At 48.9% G+C, this 22,017-nt stretch overlaps 2 protein-coding genes across 8 annotated transcripts; one reads left to right on the forward strand and one right to left on the reverse strand.

The window, feature by feature from the left end:
• Positions 1–2,050: 2,050 nt before the first annotated feature.
• On the reverse strand, positions 2,051–11,214 carry TRIM10 (tripartite motif containing 10). 3 transcript variants are annotated; one of them, XM_074332601.1, is made up of 8 exons: positions 10,966–11,213; positions 10,304–10,771; positions 9,037–9,132; positions 7,833–8,063; positions 7,065–7,087; positions 6,631–6,746; positions 5,448–5,480; positions 2,051–4,250 (listed from the first exon to the last, which is right to left on the reverse strand). In XM_074332601.1, exons 2-8 carry the CDS (start codon positions 10,730–10,732, stop codon positions 3,733–3,735), a joined length of 1,446 nt encoding a protein of 481 aa, XP_074188702.1. In that variant the 5' UTR covers positions 10,733–10,771; positions 10,966–11,213; the 3' UTR covers positions 2,051–3,732. The 3 variants fall into 3 exon arrangements, with proteins under 3 accessions (XP_074188702.1, XP_074188703.1, XP_074188704.1); XM_074332602.1 differs by having other exon boundaries at positions 11,090–11,202; XM_074332603.1 differs by lacking the exon at positions 7,833–8,063 and having other exon boundaries at positions 10,304–11,214.
• A 1,507-nt stretch (positions 11,215–12,721) lies between these two features.
• On the forward strand, positions 12,722–21,510 carry TRIM15 (tripartite motif containing 15). 5 transcript variants are annotated; one of them, XM_074332606.1, is made up of 9 exons: positions 13,322–13,460; positions 14,588–14,693; positions 14,834–14,929; positions 16,017–16,247; positions 17,207–17,229; positions 18,479–18,594; positions 18,936–18,968; positions 19,672–19,882; positions 19,980–21,510. In XM_074332606.1, the coding sequence occupies exons 2-9, from the start codon at positions 14,691–14,693 to the stop codon at positions 20,434–20,436; spliced, it is 1,170 nt and encodes a 389-aa protein (XP_074188707.1). In that variant the 5' UTR covers positions 13,322–13,460; positions 14,588–14,690; the 3' UTR covers positions 20,437–21,510. The 5 variants fall into 5 exon arrangements, with proteins under 5 accessions (XP_074188708.1, XP_074188705.1, XP_074188706.1 ...); XM_074332607.1 differs by lacking the exon at positions 14,588–14,693 and having other exon boundaries at positions 12,722–13,460; positions 19,672–19,886; positions 19,980–20,186; XM_074332604.1 differs by lacking the exon at positions 14,588–14,693 and having other exon boundaries at positions 12,727–13,460.
• The last annotated feature ends 507 nt before the right edge of the window (positions 21,511–22,017 follow it).

Consider the following 22,017-nt stretch of genomic DNA (forward strand, 5'->3'; position numbering starts at 1 on the left):
ATGTGCTTTACTGTCTGATGTCTGATGTGCACTGTTGCTGTGCCATTTACGATCTGCTGATGACTTGGGACCCATTAGTCAACTTCCACATGTCTCAGTTTTCTCAGTATGACATGGGGATATTACCTTAGAGTTGTTGGGAGGATTAAGTTAGTTAATATGTAATCAATTTATTGCAGTGACTGGCCCAAGTGAGCTCTATATGTGTTTGTTATTAGTAGTAGTAGTATTTTAAAATCTCCACTTCTCCCTTAGAGACTTGGTTGTGTCGCCCTCCCTCTCCCACTACCCCAACCATAGCTTCCCAAAAGGCCTGGCTAATGGTGGAAAATCCCATTTTCCTTATGTACATGTCTGTTATTAAATTAAACTTTCCTATTATTTAAACTAACTTGAGTGAGTCTCTGCTCTTTTTAGTAGAAAGAGCTGGTACAGTGTAAGCTGTGAGAAAGCCAGGCATTAACTTGGGGACGTCACAAGTGTGCAGCACTCCTTTGGAGTCTTGTAGAGGGCAACTGGGAGCATGGGGCCTCTGGACATGAGCATTTCCCTGGGGGAGGGAGCCCTGAGTCCAGACTCTGCCACAAGCAGAGCATGTCGCAGAGCATGGAGGTTCGCCAAGCTGCTTGTTTTGAAGTCACTGTATTTTAGGATCTATCCACTTCCTCTGCACTGACTCCAGGCTCCAAAACAGGCGAACTTTTTTTTTCTTTTCAATTTTATTGGGGGAGGGGAACAGGACTTTATTAGGGAACAGTGTGTACTTCCAGGACTTTTTCCAAGTCAAGTTGTTGTCCCCTCAATCGTAGCTGTGGAGGGTGCAGCCCAGTTTCCAGGTCCAGTGGCTGCTGCCAGTTGCAGGGGCGCAGCCCACCATCCCCTGTGGGAGTCGAACCGGCAACCCTGTGGCCGAGAGCCCACTGGCCCACGTGGGAATTGAATCGGCAGCCTTCGGCACCAGGAGCACAGAGCTCCAACCGCCTGACCAACCCGGCCGGCCCAAAACAGGCTAGAAGTTACCTACAAGAGGAACAGTGCTAGTAGGCCAATGTGAGTATTTTCACTCCCCAGCGGTTTTATTTCTCAGAGTAAGAAATACAAATTGTCTTTTTAAATCCAGGTCACTCATGGGGTGTGGCCAGCATGACCATATTCACCAGGCCCCACTGGGCACCTGTTCTCAGTAAAGCGGTGTCCCTTTACCCAGAGCTCTTGAGGTAGGTATGGATTAAAATCCTGGCTGGATGATCTGGGCTGAGCAAATAACCAAAACTCACTAAGTCTCATTTTCTTACCTTTAAAATGGAAGTAATATCAAATATATGGTGATGGAAGGAGAACTGACTCTGGGTGGTGAGCACACAATGTGATATATAGATGATGTAATACAGAATTGTACACCTGAAATCTATGCCATTTTACTAACAATTGTCGCCCCAATAAATTTGGGGGAAAAAATGGAAGTAATAATAGAAGCTACCACATAGAGTTACCTAGACGAGTCCATGATGTGTGTGAAGTCCTCCGGCAGGCCAGGATCGCCACACACATTTACCTTAGAGGCAAACAGTCATTTTAGAGGACCTAGCTAAAGCTCACAACAATGAACAGAAAGATACAATCCACTTTTTGGTGGAATCCCAGATTTGGGAGCTTTGAAGATGTTTAATCATGACATAGGGTCTTGCATGTATCTAGGATTTTTTAAATAAACAGCATTGTATATGAAATACTGAGCGCTCCCAGGGAGAGCAGCTCAGCCCCTCTCCAGTCCCTGCTCCTGAGCGCCACAGCTCCTCCACCTGCCAAACTGAGGGTGGAGAACGGGGCTTCTCAGATGACTTTTAAGCCAAGGCCACAACACAGTGCCCTCTCCCTTTGAGGTTGCAGATGGGTGGTTCACTCTTGCCAGGAGCCCCAGAGGGGAGATGACCAAACATTTTAGTTTATGTCTGATCAGAATAAACAGATCACATTAAACAGATTGTCCCTGAAGGGGTGGTGTAAGTAGAATAAAAGACAACACCAACAAGAACTAGAAAATAAAGTGTGTTATGACAATATTTTTATTGTGCATGTGGGATTTATTAAAATCCCACCTTGAGACAACTGAAATCATTTTCCAAAATCTGGGCAGCCATGTATGAGTGCTCAGCCCTGTCCCAGAATCAGCACCAGGCAGGGGACTTCTGACATCACCAGTACTCAGCTCCTTCACCACACGGCCACAGCCTCCCCCAGACCACCTGGCTTCCTGTCTCCCCTAGGGCTCTCCACCCCAGATTCACACATTGCCAAATACCCATTTCTCTACTTCCTACCATCTCGTCCCTCAGATGTCACTTCTCGTCCGACCCTAGAGCAGTCTCAGTTCTCTGGGCTAAAGGTCACAGGTCATCAAATTCATCTTCCTGCCTCCACCTGGATTCTTTTACCCAGCCTAAGGGTTAAGATGAGCTATTTCTGCTCCCACAGCTGAGCTATTTGAGACTCATTTCTTCCCACCATTTCATTCCTTTAATCTTATTTGTTGATCTCAGGTGGTGATCAACAGGTCAGCAAAAGGATTTTTCCCAAAAGTTGAGTGTGGTTATGCCTCCCCTGTCCTCCTCCATCTAAGGCATTGAATCTACATCTCAGGCAGAAGTGACACCACCGGGGGGAGGGAGGCATTGAGTGGTGTCAGGGGTAGGGATGGCAACACACTTGCTCATGAGGACAGTGTCCTATGGGTTACAGATCATCCAGCCAGTTCTCTGTCGTCCCTTCTTCTTAAGATGCTTCTTCTCCCCCCACTTTCCCTATTCACTGCGCTCATCTTTTAGATTCACCTTTTCCTGAAAGCCATTCTCATCACACACCCCTGCTCTCCAAGATGGGTTATGCCCCCCTCTTCTGAGCTTCCCTAACCCCCAGGGCAAACCCCTATTCTAGCACTCATCACCTCGTGCTGTAATTTCCTCTTCATGTCTCTGTCTCTTCCCATGAGCACCTTCAGACAGGGGACACTTTTTTTCTTTTTCTTTTCATATCACCAATGGCTACCATACTGCTTAGCTCATAATTAGCACACAATAAATATTTCTTGAGGATATGAGTAACTAAACCCTAATATTTTGGGAAGAAAACAAGATGAAGAGAGGTGAGATGCCCTGCTTAAGATGGCACAATTAGTTGGTTACAAGCCTGGGTGTAGAGCCCATGTCTTCTATCTACAAATTCGATATTACATTCCTTCCTCTACACCAGGGGTGTCCAAACATTTTTCAATGTTTTTCACCAAGGGCCATATGCAGTAAAATACACAAACAGCCGGGCCACTCACTTGAGGTGAAGTATGTATTGCCTCACCTGGTTTATTTAAGTAAACTAAATATATTTTGGAATTTGCTGCGGGCCAATTAAAAATGGATTGTGGGCCGCAGTTGGCCCGTGGGCCGCAGTTTGGACACCCCTGCTCTACACATACTTCTGTGCCTGGTGGGGATGGTGGTGAGGAAGCTGGTAGTGGTCCAAGTCCCCAGACAGCTTGACCATCTACTGGGCCTTGAGGAAAGGGCTTGATCAGAAGATTGAAGGTAACCCGCCTCGTCCCTTGCCAAAGTCCTGACTCCATTATATCATCTAAAGCAGTAGTTTCTGTTTCATGTCTTCCAGGTGACTCAGCCAGGGGTCAAGTCCATTCCATCCTCTTTTTGAGCCCTGTACTTAGAGGAGGGTAACTTCCCCCTCTCAGGAGTTTAGGGAGAAACTGGACCCTCGGCCCCAGAGCCCAAAGAAGGGGAAGACCTTTTGAGTGAAGGTGGCAGTGAAGGTATAAATGGGTTCCTGAGTGGCAGCGTTGGCAAAGGTCACCCAGCCCACCTCGTAGTCAAGAGATACCCTCACCTGCCTGGGCTGCTCTTTCAGGGACAGCCGTGTGGGGAAGGAGCCCAGGGCTGAGACAAAGCCCCAAGCCAGCCTCATGGCCCACACGCCCTCCTCTGGCCTCAGTCGAAGTTCCCCTTTCCGCCGCACGTCCTCACTGACCACACCCACGGTGCAGCTGCCCCCATGGGCCAAGTCTACACTCACCACCCACGTGTGTCTTCCCCCTGTGAAGCCACCGTGGGCCAGGACACAGGTGGCCCGGTCAAAACGCTGAGGGTTGTTTGGCGAGTTCTGCCATTTGTAGGAGAACCGAGCCCGCTGGTGGTCCTCAGACAAGAGGAGCTTGGGGTGGGAAGTCTGGGGGTCTAGAGAGATGTGAGCTGTGGGGAAAACCAAAGGGGACACAGGTGTCAGCAGGCATGTTATCCCCTTCAAGAAAGGCCTAAAAAGTCCCCTTGGCGCCCACGTGTAGTGTTATTGTTACCATCAACGTGTACAGTTAGTGTCTATGCCGACCAGCACCTGGGAACTTGTTAGAACTAGGCTCTCAGGCTTCACCCCAGACCACCTGAAACGGAGCCTGGATTTTTAACAAGATCCACAGGTGACTGGTGCCCTGTTAAAGACTGAGAAGCCCGGTGCAGAGGACGCGTCGCCCCATGTCCATGCTCCCCCGGTTCTAGGCTTCCTTTGGATGCTGTTCTGCCTCCCACCCCCACCCCGACCCCCACCCCCAGCTGGTTGGCACCCAGAACTGGGCGTGCCTGCTCTGATCTCCTGCTGCTGACATCTCACGCCCCACCTACTGTATCTGCATCCGGGAGGACTGAGGGCGGAGACGTTCTCTCAATCCACACTTCGGGATTCCTCCAGGCACGCATGACTCAGTCTTTGCTCCTGGCAAGCTCTCTGGCTCACCCCAGGTTACTCACTCTGCCTCAGTAATTTCAAAACTATCAGGGTCTGAGGGCCACTTTTCAACCTCAGAAACTTCTGCAGATTCCTACATATTGTTACTTTTAGTATCCATAAATTGAAGCAAATGGATAAATTCAGAGAGTCCCTTCCAAAAACTCTGACTTCTCAGAATCTTCGGCTGATAGACTATGAACAACAACCTCGAGTGGGGTCCATTCTGTTCATTTCTTTCCCACCCAAGGCTGCTCTCCTTTTATCATCTATGAAAGGGCAGCTGCAAGGGCGTAGGGGCTCTGGTGGGTTCTAAGAATGTGATTCTAAACCCAGATCAAAGTTCTCCTCATCCAGGAAGCCTTTCGTGATAGACCTTTCCCGTTTTGATTTAGCCTTTCTAACTTCTTCCTCATGTGTAGATCAGAACATGAGCTTAATGCCAGGCATGGGGTGTGTGTGTGTGTGTGTGTGTGTGTGTACATGCGCTCACGCATGCACACGCCTGTCCTTTCTTCATGGGTCTCCTGCAAGCCTTACAAAGGCAGTGATGTGTGTGAGTGTATTTATGTCTGCGTGTGTATGTATATACATGCAAAATGTACTTTTTTTTTTCCTTTTCAATTTTAGATTTCTCTCTCCCTCCCATTCTGACATAGGCTGCTTACCTGGTTCATAGTCCAACTCAAAGCAGAGTTTTTCTGTAAAGAAGAAATAAAACAGGATGAGATTTCACCAGTCACACAAAACCATAGAATACTTAATGATGAGGAAACAGGCCCAGAGAAGGGAATGGACCAAAAGAAGAATGGAAGCTGGAACCCTCCAGACCAGCGGTTCTAACTTGAGCTTGCATCAGAGTCCTCTGGAGTTGGGTGGGGGATGGAACTGAGCATTTGTATTTGTAACAAGTCCGCAGGGGCTGCTGCTGCTGGCTGGGAGACCCATTGAGACCCACTCCCCTACCCTGAGCAGGCAGGACCAGGTGTGCCTTGATTGCCTCTGTGTCCTCAGCGCTTCGCACAGAGCCCAGGACATAGCAGATGCTCAAGGAACATCTACTTAATGAATGGATAAGTGGGTTAATTTATTTCTCGTTCTGCTTGAAATTTTGCACATAGTCAAAGGTTAGTCTTTGATTAGAGTAATATTTCTTTTACTGCCAGGCCACTGGGAGTACTTGCAGGAAGTGAACTTGTGAGGAAAGCTCTCTAGGGTGACACTTTTGTGGGTGGGTCATTTAGAAATAGGTGGAATGATTCAGGACATCATGGGGGTGAGGGCTAGGTGTTGGCAGAAAGCCATATTCCTGACTTTCAGTTTCAAATCCTCCACACCCTCTCCTGCCACCAGCAGGTATTCCAGAAAAGGCGGGCACAGTCCCCACAGGGCAGGCTGACTCAGAACCAGACTCCGGACGAAGCGAAGGAAGGAGGAGGAGGGAAGTCAGCTACCACAGGGCAAACAGAAATACTCTTGCTGGTTTTAATTAACAGTGTTCATCATCAAAAACCTATCATGTACTACAAATGTTTCTGCGGATTTTTTAAGTTATTAAGAATAATAGATTGTATTAATCGTTATCTTTCTTATTGCTTAATGCCAATTGATGAGATTTGTTTAATTGTTTTTCAAATCCGTTAAATTTTTTCCGGAAATCTTCACCTTTATTATATCTCTCTTCATTGTTTCATCATCCCGATAAGCAGATTTTATAAATATCTGCAAATAAGGAAACCAAGATACTGGAAGGATACGAGCCTTGCCGGGAGTGACACACTGTGGGCAGTGGAACACGGGGCTTCGAACACCAGACTTCATGGCCACCTGTGCTGGGTGGAGAGCACTTACCCAGAAACATCTTCAACTCCCTCTGCAGTGGGAGGGCCTGCTGGGGAAAGTCCCGGATCCTCTGGCCCAGCTCAGGCGACACAGCCTCTGGTTTCCGACACTTTCTGGTTTCACATCTGGGGGCACAGAAATACGGGGTCTGGGAAGTGTCCCTAGCACTGTGCCCAGAGTCAGTCAATTGCCTTCTGTCGAACTGGGCATGGAGGTGCTGATCCCCACAGGTGGACACACTTCCTCTGGGATGGCCTCCACCCCCTGGCCTCCCTCCGGCACCGCCATGCAGGCGTATCTACCACTGCACATGGGGGTGCATTGGGGTACGGGAGCTGTGCGTGCGAATTGTCCTTCTTCCTGTGAGGCTGCTGTACATTTGTAGGGCACTGATGGCGTGTATGTGTATGTGTGTGGGCAAAGAGAAGAACTGTATCACTTACCTTATTAGAGTGCTTCTGATATCCTGGGAGAAAGAGAGAGAGAGAGAGAGAGAGAGAGAGCAGGGATTCAGTTTTCACCTTCCTCCTCCCGCTTTTCTTATAACTAAAAAAGACAAAACACCGGATTCTGAGCCCTGGGTAGAAAAAGGACACCAGACCCACAGAGTCACAGTCCTTTAGGGTTTAGGATGCTTCCAGATCACAGAGCCCAGCCCCGTTATTTTATAGATCCAGGTGGTGAAGTGACCTGCCCCTGCTTTTGGAGGCAAAGGCAGATCCCACTGAAGGTCTTCTGTTTTTCCGTCCTGAGTGTGCTCCCCTAAATCATGCCACCTTTCTGATGTCGCGGTGAGACCCCAACCTCTTCTCAGGTGCGAGGAAGTGAAATAGACCAGGAAGAACTTCCTGACTGGTGGGCAGTGAGTGGCCCAGAGAATAGTTGCTTTGGAAGTAGCCTGACATTTGTTTGCACAGTACTCAATGCTTTTCAAAGTGCTACTTTGACTTGCATTTACTGTTGGATCCTCACAAAACCACTGTGAAGTAGGTAAGGAAAGTATCCTCCCTATCTGTTGGATGGTAGGATGGAGAGACCAAGACAGGGAGCAACGTAACCAGGGAACTCTTGGGGAAACAAGGACTAGAATTCAGAACTCCTGGTCCTGTGAGCCATCAGAGATGTGTGAGTGAAGGAGACATGGCTTAGACAAAGTGACAATGCAAGAAATCACAGGTAAGCTCAGGTGGTTGGGGCAGGGCAGGCCTCACCGTCAGGAGCTCCCTTGCTGGCTTCTCGTTCTTCTCCTCCAGTTCTGCAATCAAGGCACTAAACCGGCAGATCTCCCCGGTGACCAGGACATCAAACTCATCCCGTTGCTTCAAGATGTCCCCATCCAGGCTCTCCAACTGCGCTAAGAGGATGCTCTGCTGCTCCTCCAGGAACTGGCTCAGATATGCAAACTCGAAAATCACTTTTTGTCTCTTGGTGGCCACCTGAGTCTGAGGGGACCGGAGGAAAGGACAGCAAGGAGTTATGTCTCCTCCTCCTTTCCCTCTTTTTCCTTAGCTCACTCCCATCTCCCTTCTGGCCCAGATCCACGTCCTCCAAGGTTTGGTGGTAAAATCAGAGCCCCAACCCCACCCCCAGATCCCCAGACAGACTTGGAATTGCAGCATGGTTTCCTTTCTGCCTGCCACACCGTTTTGGGACAGTCTAGACTCTCCAGCATTGCCTCGCACCATCTGCTGCAGCTGCTTCTCCTTCTTCTCCTTCTTCTTCTTCTTCTTCTTCTCCTTCTTCTTCTTCTTCTTCTTCTTCTTCTTCTTCTTCTCCTCCTCCTCCTCCTCCTCCTCCTCCTCCTTCTTCTTCTTCTCCTTCTTCTTCTTCTTCCTCTTCCTCTTCTTCCTCTTCTTCTTCTTCTTCTTCTTCTTCTTCTTCTTCTTCTTCTTCTTCTTCTTCCTCCTCTTCCTCTTCCTCTTCCTCTTCCTCTTCCTCTTCCTCTTCTTCTTCTTCTTCTTCTTCTTCTTCTTCTTCTTCTTCTTCTCCTCCTCCTCCTCCTCCTCCTCCTCCTCCTCCTCCTTCTTCTTCTTCGTCTTTATTTTTTTGAATTGCAGCCTGTATTACTTTCCTGTGGCTGCTATATGCTGCAGCTTCTAAAACAGTGGGACTCAGAGGAGGCATAGGCAGGTGTGGGGACACCCTATCTTCTGCCTTTTACGAAATACACACTAGGTGCACAGCACTACGTTGCATTACAGACACAGTCTCATTTCAATCCGTACAGAAATTTAATCTCCATTTCACAGAAAAATAAACAAGATGGAGCGTTGCTTGAAGCCCTAAAGCTAATTAGTGTCAGAGTCAGGACTCAAGCTCAGAAGGGCTTCCAAGCCCTATGTGCTGTGGTGCCTGAGTTTCTGAGAGGCCAGGCCCCTGAGGAAGGGGAGGCCCGGGGAAGGGATGATGTCCTACCAGAAGGACTTGTATCCTTTGGTTTTCTCTTGACTGGATCTCTTGAATTTCCTCTCTCTCTTTTCGTAGACACTCGAGACACTTCTGTATTTGTTCCTAGAGAGAAGGAGCATCAGATATTTAAGGTGAAAGCAATGATTTGCTCAGGGTTGTCATCTCATCCCACCCTCTGCCTCCAGGAATGGAACCATCCAAGGGAAGGAGTCACTCCCTCAGCTGACCATGCCTGGGCCTTCATTGTCCTTCACAGCTTACTTTCTTTGGGTCGTTTTCCTCTTGCTTTTGTCCTCTGAGAATTTTGATCAGGGCTTTCCCCCTTTATCTTATGTCATCATAGGCTGGGACTTGGTTTTCTCACCTGAGCCTTTCTTTTTTCAGGGAAACCACCCTAATCTCTTTTGCCTTCGGTAAGTGGTATCTGGGATCTGTCCTGAGCCTCATATGCCCTTTGAAATTATTCCAATTTTCTCACATGTCCCAAAGGGAACACATCCAAACAACCCTCTCTTATGAATGAATCAATTTTCTGTGTATGATTCTGAGGGGGAGAAGAAACTTGGAAAATGCAAAAATAATCAAAGAGCTGTTCTAAAATTGCTGGCTCTAGAATAGAGTTGGAAACAGGTATACACACACAAATGTTCTTGCAGGTAAATTTAGAAATACATATAGAACTCTCATCATCAACTGCTAATTAATTAATTGACACATACACCCACTTGTACTAAAGCACAAAACATAAACAACTAAAACCAGCACACACTCATTTAACGACAGATAAAATTACACACCACATATATTTACTTAACCTGCATATATGTAAACACCAATTTATTCATAAACATGAGCACTCAGTTATATTTACACATTCAAATAGTCAGACCTCCCCCAAACGCACCGTACCCATTGGTAAATATGCAAACATTAATACATATGCAAACCATTTGTGCAATCGTTCCCTCGAATACAAACTCAGACACTCTCAGACATACCTGACCGCTCCATTGCACAGATACATACACTCACATTTTGGTCACTATTCCATTCAACAAATATTTATTGAGCTCCTATTATGTGTCGGCCATAAGTAAACAACATAGAAAATGCTTTAAACACAAACACCTAATCTTCCAGGCCTGGGTTTACTGCATGGGTGATGATAGAAGTAAGGAGATAGAATTTGGCTTCTTAGTGGCCCAAACCAGAGCTCTGCTCCAATTCTCTTAGTCCAGACCCAGCCCGCGAACGCCCGTTTGCCCTATCCTACCCTGTAGGGACCGGCCGCATCCTCCAGGAAGCGCACAGTGTGGGCTCGGTGCTCCCAGGCCTCCCGGCACAGCACACACAGCTGCATCTCATCATCCTCGCAGAAGTAGTAGACCTTCTCGCCGTGCTCGTGGCAGACGTCCTCCTCATCTGAGCCTGGCTGGGACACCAGCTTCAGGCGCTCAATGTTCTCTACCACGCTGGCCAGCTGCCAGTTGGGCCGGAAGCTTCCTGGGCGGAATGGCTCCTTGCAGAGCGGGCAGGTGAGGGGTTCCTCGGGGTCCAGGCCTGGGGTCTCGCAGTAACGGGTAAGGCAGCCACGGCAGAAGTTGTGGCCACAGTCGATGGTGACCGGCTCCCTCAGGGAGCCTTGACAGATGGGGCAGTTGACCTCATCTGCCAGGCTGGTCACAGAGGCGGCTGAGGCCATGGTGCCTGTTGCCTCCTCAAGGTCACTGTCTCTGCTTGGCTGAGGAGGAAGGGCTAGAACAGTGAGGACACACACTCACACACCCACATGTGCACACAGCCAGAAACAGGCACGTCTTAAACATACACTGACACCCTCATGGACACACATACACACACATGCATACGTGTGCACACACACAAATGCAACGCATCCACTTGCATATCTGCTGGCCAGAGGATACAGACACATACCCTCCAACAGCTGAGATGGAGAAATAGCAGAGGAGGGGGAGGGAGAAGGGAGGAAGAAAGGATCACAGCATTCCAGAGGTGACCTCAGGGACTCTCAGGGCCGGCACCTATGACCTGGACTCACAGTTCCTTCCTGTCCATCCAGAGACACTCACAGCAGAAGGAAAGTGGTATCTTAACCGTCCACAGATGAGAGAGATCATTCTTCTGTTGGGGGCAGGAAGGAGACTGGGTCACAGAGCAGTGATGCCAGCCACCCCAGCCTCCTGTGGTATAACCAGCTGTCTCCAGGGAGATTGGCGATATCAGCCAGCCCAGGGGAGTGTGCGGACACAGATAAGGTGGCTGTGCCCCAGGGAACATGGCACAGGCAACTTCACCGGTGATGCCCCCACCGGCCTGCCACAGGCTTCCAGAGAGGTTGGAAAACACTGTGTGGGGAGGAGAAAGAAAAATAGCAGCGGCCAGCCTTTATTTATGATGACTCTACTCTATTCCTCACACTGAAACAGGATCTTAGTTGTTCCTCCTGTCTGCTCTATGATGCTGGTGCCGTGAGGGCATTAGTGGGGCTCAGCCAGGTTCTTCAGCTTGCCCAAGGCATACCAGTAGGAAGGCCATTATTTGCACTCACATCTCTGTCTCAGAGTTATGCTGTCCAATAGAAATACAATGTGAGCCACATATGCAATTTAAAATTTCCTAGTAGCCATAATTAAGTAAAAAGTAAAAACAATTTTAATATTTTATTTAGCCTCAAATATTAACATTTTAATATGTAATCAGTATAAAAATTAGTAATGAGACATTTCGCTTTTGTTGGTGCTGTCTTTGAAATCTGGGGTATATTTACACAGAGAGCAGATGTCCCTTGGGACTGGCCACGTCTAAATGCTCAGCAGCCACGTGGGGCTGAGGACACATGTGTTGGGCAGCGAAGCTCCAGGGGCTGCACTCTTGGGGCGCGAGCAGGTAGGGTGCTAAGGTGGGAAGGGAACGTGGTGTACAAAACAGCTGAAGTGCAAAGGGAGCCAAACAGGGTAGGGGGCTGATCACCCAGTGGGAGAACGGGAGGACCCTTTCCTTGGTTGGTGTTACAGTGCCTACGAGCGATGAAGAGCCGTGGCTGTTTGATCTTCGTCCTGACTCGAATTCCAGCAGAGCACAGGCTGGGAGCCGCAAACTTGCATTGACCCCACGTCTGCGGCTTTCTAGCTCTGTGACCTATGGGAGGTCATTTTTGCCTTTCAGTTTACATTTCCTCCTCTGTGAAACGAAGGTAATCATACCTTCCCCCAAGGGTTGTCATCAGATCGGATATCATAATATGAAAATACTAAACGTTAGATAAATGTGGTTGAATCTGTTTATCTCATTGACTAATTGAGTTTTCTAAGTTTTATCAACATGAATCATTTGATATATGGTCTCTTGTCTTCTCCCACTGGCAGTTAAAAACTGAAATTGAAGTACAATGTTACTGGAAGGCCAGTGGGGACACTGGTGTTGGGAGTTTGTGGGGGTTACAAGTTTAGGAGAGACCAGTCTGGGCAGATGAGGTGAGGAGGGACCTGTGAGCTGTCGCCACCCATGGACCTGCAGCGTCTGACAGAGCCCTAGAGTCCCAGAAGTCCGTCACCGCCCACTCCCCTGGACTTTGCTGCTGCAGGCACACCTCAGAAGCAGAAGTTTATGGCTCCCACCTTTTCAGGTGAGCACAAAGCCGTGTCTCTTCCTCAATGCTCCCCACCCCACCAAGGTTAAGGGAGAGATTCCAGGAAACCCCGTCTGCCTGTGACCTCATGATATGCGCTGCGCCCCACCCCAGGGACCGGAAGGGCCAGGCATGGAGAACAGGCTGGCCAGGCCACTGCTGAAAAATGCTGGGTAATTAGACATGCCTTGGAGTTTGAACTGCTCTGCTGATGGGCGGTGGCCAGGGCTCTGGGGACGCACAAGAGGTGGAGCCAGGTAGCTTCCCTGCCCAGACATTCCTGATTTCCTTTCTCTTGGCTTCCTATTCCTTCCCTTCTGTGGTTTGTGTAAAAGTGACTCAGTTTCAGGGGAAGGAATATCGTGTGGCCTAAGGCAGAAGCCTGAGTGGACTGGCTGGGGCAGGCACCGTGATGCCCTCAACCTCCTCCCATAAGGGGGCTGCCTGTCCTGCCTGCAAGAGGGCCCTGGAGGATGCAGTGACCGCGGCCTGTGGACACATCTTTTGCCAGCTGTGCCTCCCCCCACCCCACCACATGGGGGCCCAGCCCTCCAGCGGGGTCCTGCTCTGTCCTCTCTGCAGAGAGAAAGAGGAGACAGAGACCCTTGTGGCCCCTGTGCCCCTGGGCCCTCTGGGGGAGACTTTCTGCGAGGAGCACGGCGAGAAGATTTACTTCTTCTGTGAGAAAGATGCCGAGTTCCTCTGTGTGTTCTGCCGAGAGGGTCCCACCCACCAGGCTCACACCGTGGGCTTCCTCGATGAGGCCATTCAGCCCTACCGGGTAAGAAGGGTGACTTCAGCTTGGGCCTGTTTGCAGCAGGGCAGTGTTCTCTCACGGTGAAGGGGATGGGGCCGGGATCTGGCTGAAGGGCCATGGCTTCCACACTAGGGACCCCAAAACTGTCAGGACACTGGAACTTTGCCAGACTGAGGGGGACGTGGTTCCACTGGGATATGGGATCATTCAATCTTAGGGGGAACTTCAGCTCCAGCCCTTTTACGGAGCACAAAGGATTGTAGCCACAGCTTCATCTCTGTGGGAGGAAAGAGCGTCAGTGCAGGGTAGGACCTCCTGCAGGCTGCGGCTGGGAGGACCGGGTCTCCCAGGATCCAAACTGGACATGGCTTTTACCAAGGCCCTGAGTGCTGGGCTCAGAGGGAAGAGGGATGCGGAAGGGCCACCAGCAAGTGCTGCTCTTCCTTTTGAAGCAAGGAGGTACGGAGGTAGCCCATCCGGTCTTGGGGACATTATCCATTCCTGTGTGCCTCTCAGATGTCTCTCCTGTCCCCCTGTCACCAGGTCTGGAAATAGTTTCCTCAGAAGCATTGCTCAAGTCTGTAACTGCATTATCCCCACAACCACTACCAAATCCAGGCTCTCACTGTCTGTCACCCACACTTGCGCAGTCTCCAATGCGTTGCCTGTCTCCACTGTCCCCTTTCCTGTCACCCTCCAATGTGCTATGAGGTAGCCCGTCCCAAACCACACAGCCAACCACACCGTTCCCCTCTCACAATCCTCCGTGGAGCCCGAGTGTCCAAGGAAGGCGTGGTGTGTTTGGCACCCAAGGCCATTGCAGTCAGGTCCTGCCTTCCCGTTCCGGCTCATGTCTCAGCCGCCCTTCCCAAGGCACTATGTGTCCAGCCAGACTGACCTGCGTGTGCCTGCTGTTTTCTCAATTGTTTTACCCTCACACATTTCTCATACTTTTCACGTGTAGTGTCTTCCTCCTAGAATGCTCTCTCCCCTCCCCTCACTTCTTTTCTTACCATTTTAACAACATTTAAGTGTGCAGTTCAGAGACATTAAGTGCTCTCCTCCCCTTCTCTTATCCAACTGGAAGTTTATCTTACAAGGTCCACTGTAAATGTTTGCTGCTTTCTAAAACCCTTCCCTTGTCCCTACAGGCAGAATTGTCCCCTGCTCTGTGTTCCCATCTCACTTTGTGCACCTTGATTACTGCGTTTGCCTGTTTGAATTTTAATCACATGTGACCAAGTGCTTCCCCAGATGGTGAGCAAGGACGAGGACGGGCTTTCTCCCCTCTGACCCCTTAGCACTCAGTGCTGTGCCTGGACCGTGAGAGACACTTGACATCTGTGCATTGAATTATGAATGAAGCCACCTCTTTTTGCCCATTCTTCTCCCCACAGGATCGTCTCAGGAGTCGGTTGGAAGCTCTAAGCACGGAGAGAGATGAGATTGAGGACATAAAGAATCGGGAAGAACAGAAGTTCCAAGTGCTTCTGGTAAAAGGCCACATCCCTGGCCACTTGCTCCTTTGGGGGTTTTCCTAACAGACTCTGCAGAAACGTGTTGTCTGGTATCTGTTGCCTGGCTGGAAAGAACTGGAAAACTGTTCCTATTCACCTCCCTGCCTCCGCACAAGGGCATTTGGGGTTAAGAGTGCGGAATTCCAGAGCTGGAAGTGGTTTTGACATCTTCTAATCCAAGACCCATCTGAGCAGTCATATTTTTTCTCTCTTTTTTTTTTTTTTTTTTTAATTTTGGTTTTTATTATCAGTCTTATTTTCACAGTCCAGGATAGTGATGCTCCCAAGGCCACATGGCAGAACTCAAGTTTATGATGAAATGGCTAGAACCTGGATCTCTTGACCCTTAGTCCACTGCTCTTCCCATCGCATTCTGCCTAAAAGCATTGCTTTCAGATGGGAAGCTTGGAGCCAGAAGGTGTATATTAGTGTCTACATTCTAGCCCTGACCACAAGGCTGACCCCTTGGTGTGGTGCATCACGTTCCTTCCCACATCTTTTCTTGTGCTACAAAGTTATCCAGGAGGAAATCCACAGTGTGGGAATTTCTGCTATCATGACCAAGGAGACAGAGTTTTGGAACAGAGATCTCTTCAGAACCCCTCAGCTCCCATCAAAATATTCCCCATAGATAGTGAGCTCACTGACTAAGAGCAATGCCACACACTCTTCTGATAGGTTGTGCTGACTCTAATTACAGCTTCCTCTCACTTCAATTACTCTTTAGGAAATGACTATAACCATCTCCACCTGCCTTAGGAAATGTATGATTGGGTTAGGATGGTATAGATGTGGAAGAATTTTTAAAAAGTTCTCCATGGCTGTGAGAGCGGAATGTGGCATTATTATTAGAATCTCTAGGTAAGACCAGGGCGCAGCTTGCGTCACCGCTACATTTATCCCGAGACCTGCCTACTCCTACCCTGATGCCACTTGGGAGAACGAGTCCTGGAATTAGTTACTCTCTATTCCTCTTAATCAATAGTAAGTATATAGATGACCATCCTGGAAGCCAGCTCTGTGAGCTTCTCCCTAACCGTGTCTGTCTTTCTATCCCTGGCAGACTCAGATTGAAAGCAAGAAGCAGCAGGTGAAAGCTGCTTTTGAGCGGTTGCAGCAGGAGCTGGGGGAACAGCAGTGTCTCCTGCTGGCCAGGCTGACTGAGCTGGAGAAGCAAATCTGGAAGGAGAGAGATGAGTACATCTTAAAGGTCACTGAGGAGGTCGTCCGGCTTGGAGCCCAGGTGAAGGAGCTGGAGGAGAAGTGTCAGCAGCCAGCAAGTGAGCTTCTACAAGTGAGAGACTCCCCACCACCTCATGGGATAGGAGAGGGATTCCACAGCAAGGGGATGCTGTGGCATGGGCTGGAAGATGCTGGGGATGGTGAACGGCATGAAAGGAAAGTGGAGATTATTTCCAATGGAAGAACCAATGGTTACCAAGTTCTCTTGTCCCAGAGAGGTTACGGAGGTACAGACCCCACAACGCTGGATGACTTGCCCATACACTGTGGTCACATTAAGGGCTTTGGACTCAGACGATGGTGTTCTTATTTATTTATTTTTTTAACTTTTATTTATTTTAAGTGTGTTTTTCCAAGTAGTTGTTACAACCTAGTTGTGGCAGGTGCAGCTCACAGTGGCCCATGTGGGGATCGAATCGGCAACCCTGTTGTTAAGAGCACCGCACTCTAACCAACTGAGCTAACTGGCCGCCCCTTGGAGTCAGACGGTCTTGAGTTTGAGTGTCGGCTCTTCCAGCTGTGTGCCCTGTGCCCTTGGCAAGCCTTGTAACCTCTCTAAACATGGAGATAATAACAGCACCTCCCTCGCAGCATTGCTCCAAAGATAAGAAACAATCCATGCAAAACACTTAGGTTGGTCCCTGGCTCACAGAAATAACTGAATAAATAGTGCCTGTTGTTTTCATTGTATTATCCCATGTCACATCAGGTCTGGCTGATAACTCAGGGCCAAGTCCCTGCTCTCCACCATCTCTTAATTGTTGGAGCAGGACACAGGCCCAGGCTGAGGCTGAGACAGAGAAACCCATTCAAGTGAACTGACTCCACAGTTCTAAATTAGTAAGGAAGCATGATGTAATATAAGAGAGCAGCCTCAGAAGTAGGTAATTACAGACACAACTCTCTGGAGGAGGAAAGTTTTGATCTCACATGTTGAGGCAGAAAGGAGGTACAGCATCTCCGATGGGAAGGATGTGTGGGAATTAAGCACCTGCTCTTTTTCTTTTGCAGGATGTCAGAGTCACCCAGAGCAGGTAGGGCTCACTCCCCGTCTCACCTCCTCTCTATTCAACAAGGGGACTGGGGGGGGGGGGGACACAAAGACCAAAGTAATCAACTATAATGACTGGTCCCTCACACAGAAACAGCCCAGAGAGAAAGGTTTGTGTTCTAGCGGTTCATTTTCTTTTCTTTCTTTCTTTCTTTTTTTTAATTTTTATTAGTGGTTCATTTTCAAACTGAGTGTTTGGTATCAGGGACAGTTTTTCCCCTAGATATGAAGTTACAAATAATAATCATGTTTTTAGGCTGATCTGGGACCTTCTATTGAATCCCTGAAATTATTAGTCCTTGAGTCAATATTTAACACTATTTAAAATGTAATGCTAAGGGGAAATATTTTATACAGAATACAATAAACACAGAACCTGTTCTTTGAATCATTTCCCCCACTCAACTTCCCCGTATATTCAGAATTTCAAGTGCTACCATAAAAGGACAGGCACTAGGGGCTAGGAGGCATTGTAAACATATATCCACTGCTCCTTTCCTGTCTTCTCTGACATAAGCAGAGCAGTCTGCCCTGGGGTGAGCAGAGACTCAACAACTGGGGAACACTTGTCATATGCTGTGTACCCAGGCATGTGCCAGGAGGCTGAGCCCGGGTGTCCATGGATCAGGAAGTGTCTCTACACGTACTTTCCAAAGAGTGTTAGAGATTTAGATCTAGGATGGCCCCAGAGGTCCTCTAGTCTGATAAAGAAGCTGAGATGCAGAGGGGGAAGTACTTGCTCAAGGTCACACATCAAGTGGAAGCAAGGACTGAGCTAAAACCAAAATCAAGGGCTTTTTCACTGTAGAATATGTTTTTCTATTGTTTGTTTTTTTCAACTCCTTCACCCACCCCACCCATCCCTTTTCCTCTGTAATGAATACACACAAATTAGAATAGTTTAAGGCTGGTTTTCAACCGTTACCATACTGCCTTCTAGAAGCTAACAGGGGTAATGATCTCTTCTCTTTTGGCCGGGACACGTCCAAACATTCTCTTAAAGGATCTACCTATAATTCTTGAGGAGTGGTTACCACTAGTTCTTTTTGCGTCCAGCCGAAATGCTTCTTGCTTTAGTAACTATACATTTCTAACAGAGATAAAGAGATGCTACTCTATGTAATTATTCACCACAGACACCAAGATTCTTTAGTCTGATTTTAGTCTCATGTGGTCTATATCACCCAAACATTAGTTTTGGAAATTGGACCTGATTACCAACTTGTCTGCAGGTGTGAGATGAAGACTTTTGTGAGTCCAGAGGCCATTTCTTCTGACCTTGTCAGGAAGATCCGCGATCTCCACAGGAAAATACTCACCCTCCCAGAGATGATGAATACCTTCTCAGGTAAAGGGAATGGGGCAACAGCTTTCCTCGTCCCATTAGTTGTCCAGTTTTCCATCCATCTCTACCTTTCCGCACCTTCAAAACCTGGCTCAAGACATCTGCGTTCCTTTAAGTCTTCCCTTAGCGGTCCCACTCTGCCAGGGGAACCATTTCCTAGAGCATCTCCTCCCCTCCCCAAGGACAGGCACCAGACTGAAAGTCCAGGGAGACGTCTTTCGTTAGAGTACAGCAGAAGCTGAGCCTCTCCTACCCTTGTCCTCACATTGTTCCCAGGACACACTGCCCTTGGGGGTACCTATAGGAAATAATGTCACAGATCTTTCTGTTTCTGCTTCCCTCAGAAAACTTGGTGCATCATCTGGAAACAGATTCAGGTAAACAGCTGGGGGTTTTGGGTGCCGTTCCTTCCTTCATCCATTTGTGAATTCATCCATTCAACCCAAGGCAGCAAACAGAGCAATGAAATATATGAACTCTGGAGCCTGATCACTTGAGTTCTCTGTTCTAGCTCTTGCTAGTTAGGAGACTCTGGGCAAGTCATTAAGTCTCTTTGTCTGACAGTTTCTTCATCTATACAATAAAAAGTATAATAGGGGCCGGCCCTATTATACTGGGGGGAGTGGGGAGGAGGTGGAAGAAGGGAAAAAAAAACTATAATAGTACCTACCCTGTAATTACCTGTGAGGTAAATGGATTAATGCATGCAAAAAGCTTAGTATAGTACCTGGCACATAGTAAGTGCTCAATTAATGTTACTTGTATATGAGTAGATATTACTTATTCAAAAATATTTATCAAGCCCTTGTTTCTTGCCCAGCATTGTTTAGACTCTTATTGATTTGAACAAATATGGTTTGTGTGTGTAATATATTTTACTTTGAAATGTCGCATGGCTGGCGGGGGCGGAGCTGCGTCCTACCGGCCCTTCTTACGCTCCAGCTCAGCCCTTTCATTTACTTTGAAATTGGGGCTTAATTTAGAAACTATTTCCACAAGCATCACCTCATTCTGCTTCTGAAATTTAAAGTGCAGAAAAATCACCTGGGGTGTCTTTTAAAAATACAAATTCTGATTCAGTAGGTCTGGGATGGGGCCCAAGAGTCTGCATTTCTAACAAGCTCCCAGGTAAAGTGGATGCCTGTGATCCATGGATCACACCTCTGGTGGCAAAACCTTACAGCACAGCGCCACTTGCGGGTCAGGTAGAGGAGCTGTCATCCTCTCCCCTCATGGACCAGAAGGGGAAACTGAGGTCCAGAGAAGCCAAGCCACTGGCAGACTGCACAAGGCAGGTGCTCTTTCTGTCCCCCTCGCACCTTGTTACGTGCTCCAGGGGCATTTTTGGTGCCGCCAGCTGTGTTGATGTCGCGCTGTCCTCCCTCCAGGGGTCGTCACTCTGGACCCTCAGACCGCCAGCCGGAGTCTGGTGCTGTCGGAGGACCGGAGGTCGGTGAGGTGCGCGCCGCGGAAGCAGAACCTGCCCGACAGCCCCCTGCGCTTCCAGCGCCTCCCGGCGGTGCTGGGCTCCCCCGGCTTCTGCTCCGGACGCCACGGCTGGCAGGTGGAGGTGCAGCTGGGAGACGGCGGCGGCTGCAGCGTGGGGGTGGCGCGGGAGGGCGTGGGGCGGGCGGAGCAGGGCCTGAGCGCCGACCGGGGCGTCTGGGCCGTGGGCCTGTCGCACCAGCAGTGCTGGGCCAGCACCTCCCCGGTCACCGACCTGCCGCTGGACGGCGTCCCGCGCAGCCTGGCCGTCGCGCTGGACTACGAGGCCGGCCGCGTGACCCTGCTCAACGCCGAGACGCGGGAGCCCATCTTCACCTTCACCGCCTCCTTCTCTGGTAGAGTCTTTCCTTTCTTCGCTGTCTGGAAAAAAGGCTCCTGCCTTACTTTAAAGGGCTGAGCTGGAGCGTAAGAAGGGCAGGCAGGACGCAGCGGAGAAAGCAGCGCCCTGGGACGCCGCTCCGCCCCGCCAGCCCTGAGACGGGCCGCCTCACTGTGGCGAAGGGGGACACGGTACCTCAGAGTCTGCGCGGCTGTGGGATTGTGTTTACTTCGTTTACCTCGTGTCCTTCAACTCCCCGAGGTCCTGGTCCTCCCGCTGACGCTTGACCTTCTCTGCCTCCGAGTGGAAAACGCAAGGCTAGGCTGTGCCTAGGACACCAGCAAAGCAGGGGAGCCAGCGGGCGGTTGGAAAAAAATAAAAATCTAAAATAAGAAATGTTAAAGCTTCCAGGGGGCAGGTTGGCTCAATTGGTTAGAGCGCCAGCTCTCAACAACAAGGTTGCCCGTTCAATACCCCAATTCCCCACCTGGGATGGTGGGCTGTGCTCCCTGCAACTAAGATTGAAAAAAGCCACTGGACTCGGAGCTGAGCTATGCCTTCCACAACTTGGTTGAAGGACAATGACTTGGAGCTGATGGGCTCCAATTAAAAAAAAATGTTAAAGCTTCAAAATAATTATCAAGGGAAAAACCAGAACTTCATCAGGCTTCCACTGATTGGTACAGTTGACTTTTTGTTTTGACACACGCGTGGAGCTGCTTCTGCCTTTACAGGGCTTAGGGGCCTCTTCAGCCAGCCCTGGGTGGACCTAGGACCCCCTCCCTTCTGGCAGGCTTCAGGCCCTTTTTTTTTTTTTGTAGAGAATGCCCTGATAAAATGAACGACCCTACCAGACTTCCTGCATTTCACTGCTGATGGGGCTGAAGGAAAGGCTTAAATCCAGTGGAAACTCTGTGACCAAGACACCATCTTGTCCCTTCTTTTACTCAGGTCTTGCCCGGTGATAGTGGAACCAGATTCCATTGTTCAATAAAATGAGACTGTGTTCAGATCTAACTACCCTTTCAAATATTTATTATTATTCCTATTATTATTACTGGACACAGAAACAGGCCACACATTAAAATAACTTTACAAAGCAAAGTATGAATCTCTGTCACAGTGATTTCCACACCACCACCACCACCACCACCACCCCTTTCTGATTCCAACTCTCTCTCAAGCTTAACACTCATATCCCCACCCTTCCACCCCAACCCCTTCTTCATCCCTAATCCAGGTTCCCTCTAGCATAAGTCGATGTACAAGATAACTTTATCATATGAGCCCTGCTCCTAAAGTGTGGGATCAGATGTTTTTTTTAAAGACACTCTAACTGCTTGTACCATATGAGAATTTCATTACAAAATTGTAATAGGAGTCATTATGATGTGAACAATTACCCTAATATAACTGGACAAATAGAGATCCTTGATATAAAGGAAGCCAGTGGATTTGGGGTTTCTTCTGTCCTCCCTGTGACAGGAAGAACCCCCTGTGTCTAATCCAGAAAAAAATCAAGTCGTTTGACAGGCCAACCTGGTAGTGATACAGGTTAGCTAGTATGTCCCTAGGTAGACAGGGAGGTCTCTGGTGGAATA

The sequence above is a fragment of the Rhinolophus sinicus genome, linkage group LG05 (assembly GCF_036562045.2).
Source record: "Rhinolophus sinicus isolate RSC01 linkage group LG05, ASM3656204v1, whole genome shotgun sequence".
Classification (NCBI taxonomy): domain Eukaryota; kingdom Metazoa; phylum Chordata; class Mammalia; order Chiroptera; family Rhinolophidae; genus Rhinolophus; species Rhinolophus sinicus.

Excerpts from the sequence above, each read along its gene's own strand:
- TRIM10 (XM_074332601.1), bottom strand. The coding sequence starts at position 10,732 with ATGGCCTCAGCCGCCTCTGTGACCAGCCTGGCAGATGAGGTCAACTGC. Across the intron at positions 8,064-9,036 it reads AAAGGATACAAGTCCTTCTG|ACTCAGGTGGCCACCAAGAG; the intron begins GTAGGACATCAT and ends CGGTCCCCTCAG. Across the intron at positions 6,747-7,064 it reads ATCAGAAGCACTCTAATAAG|ATGTGAAACCAGAAAGTGTC; the intron begins GTAAGTGATACA and ends CTGTGCCCCCAG.
- TRIM15 (XM_074332604.1), top strand. The coding sequence starts at position 13,092 with ATGCCCTCAACCTCCTCCCATAAGGGGGCTGCCTGTCCTGCCTGCAAG. Across the intron at positions 14,930-16,016 it reads AGAAGTTCCAAGTGCTTCTG|ACTCAGATTGAAAGCAAGAA; the intron begins GTAAAAGGCCAC and ends TATCCCTGGCAG. Across the intron at positions 19,883-19,979 it reads CCACTGGCAGACTGCACAAG|GGGTCGTCACTCTGGACCCT; the intron begins GCAGGTGCTCTT and ends TCCTCCCTCCAG.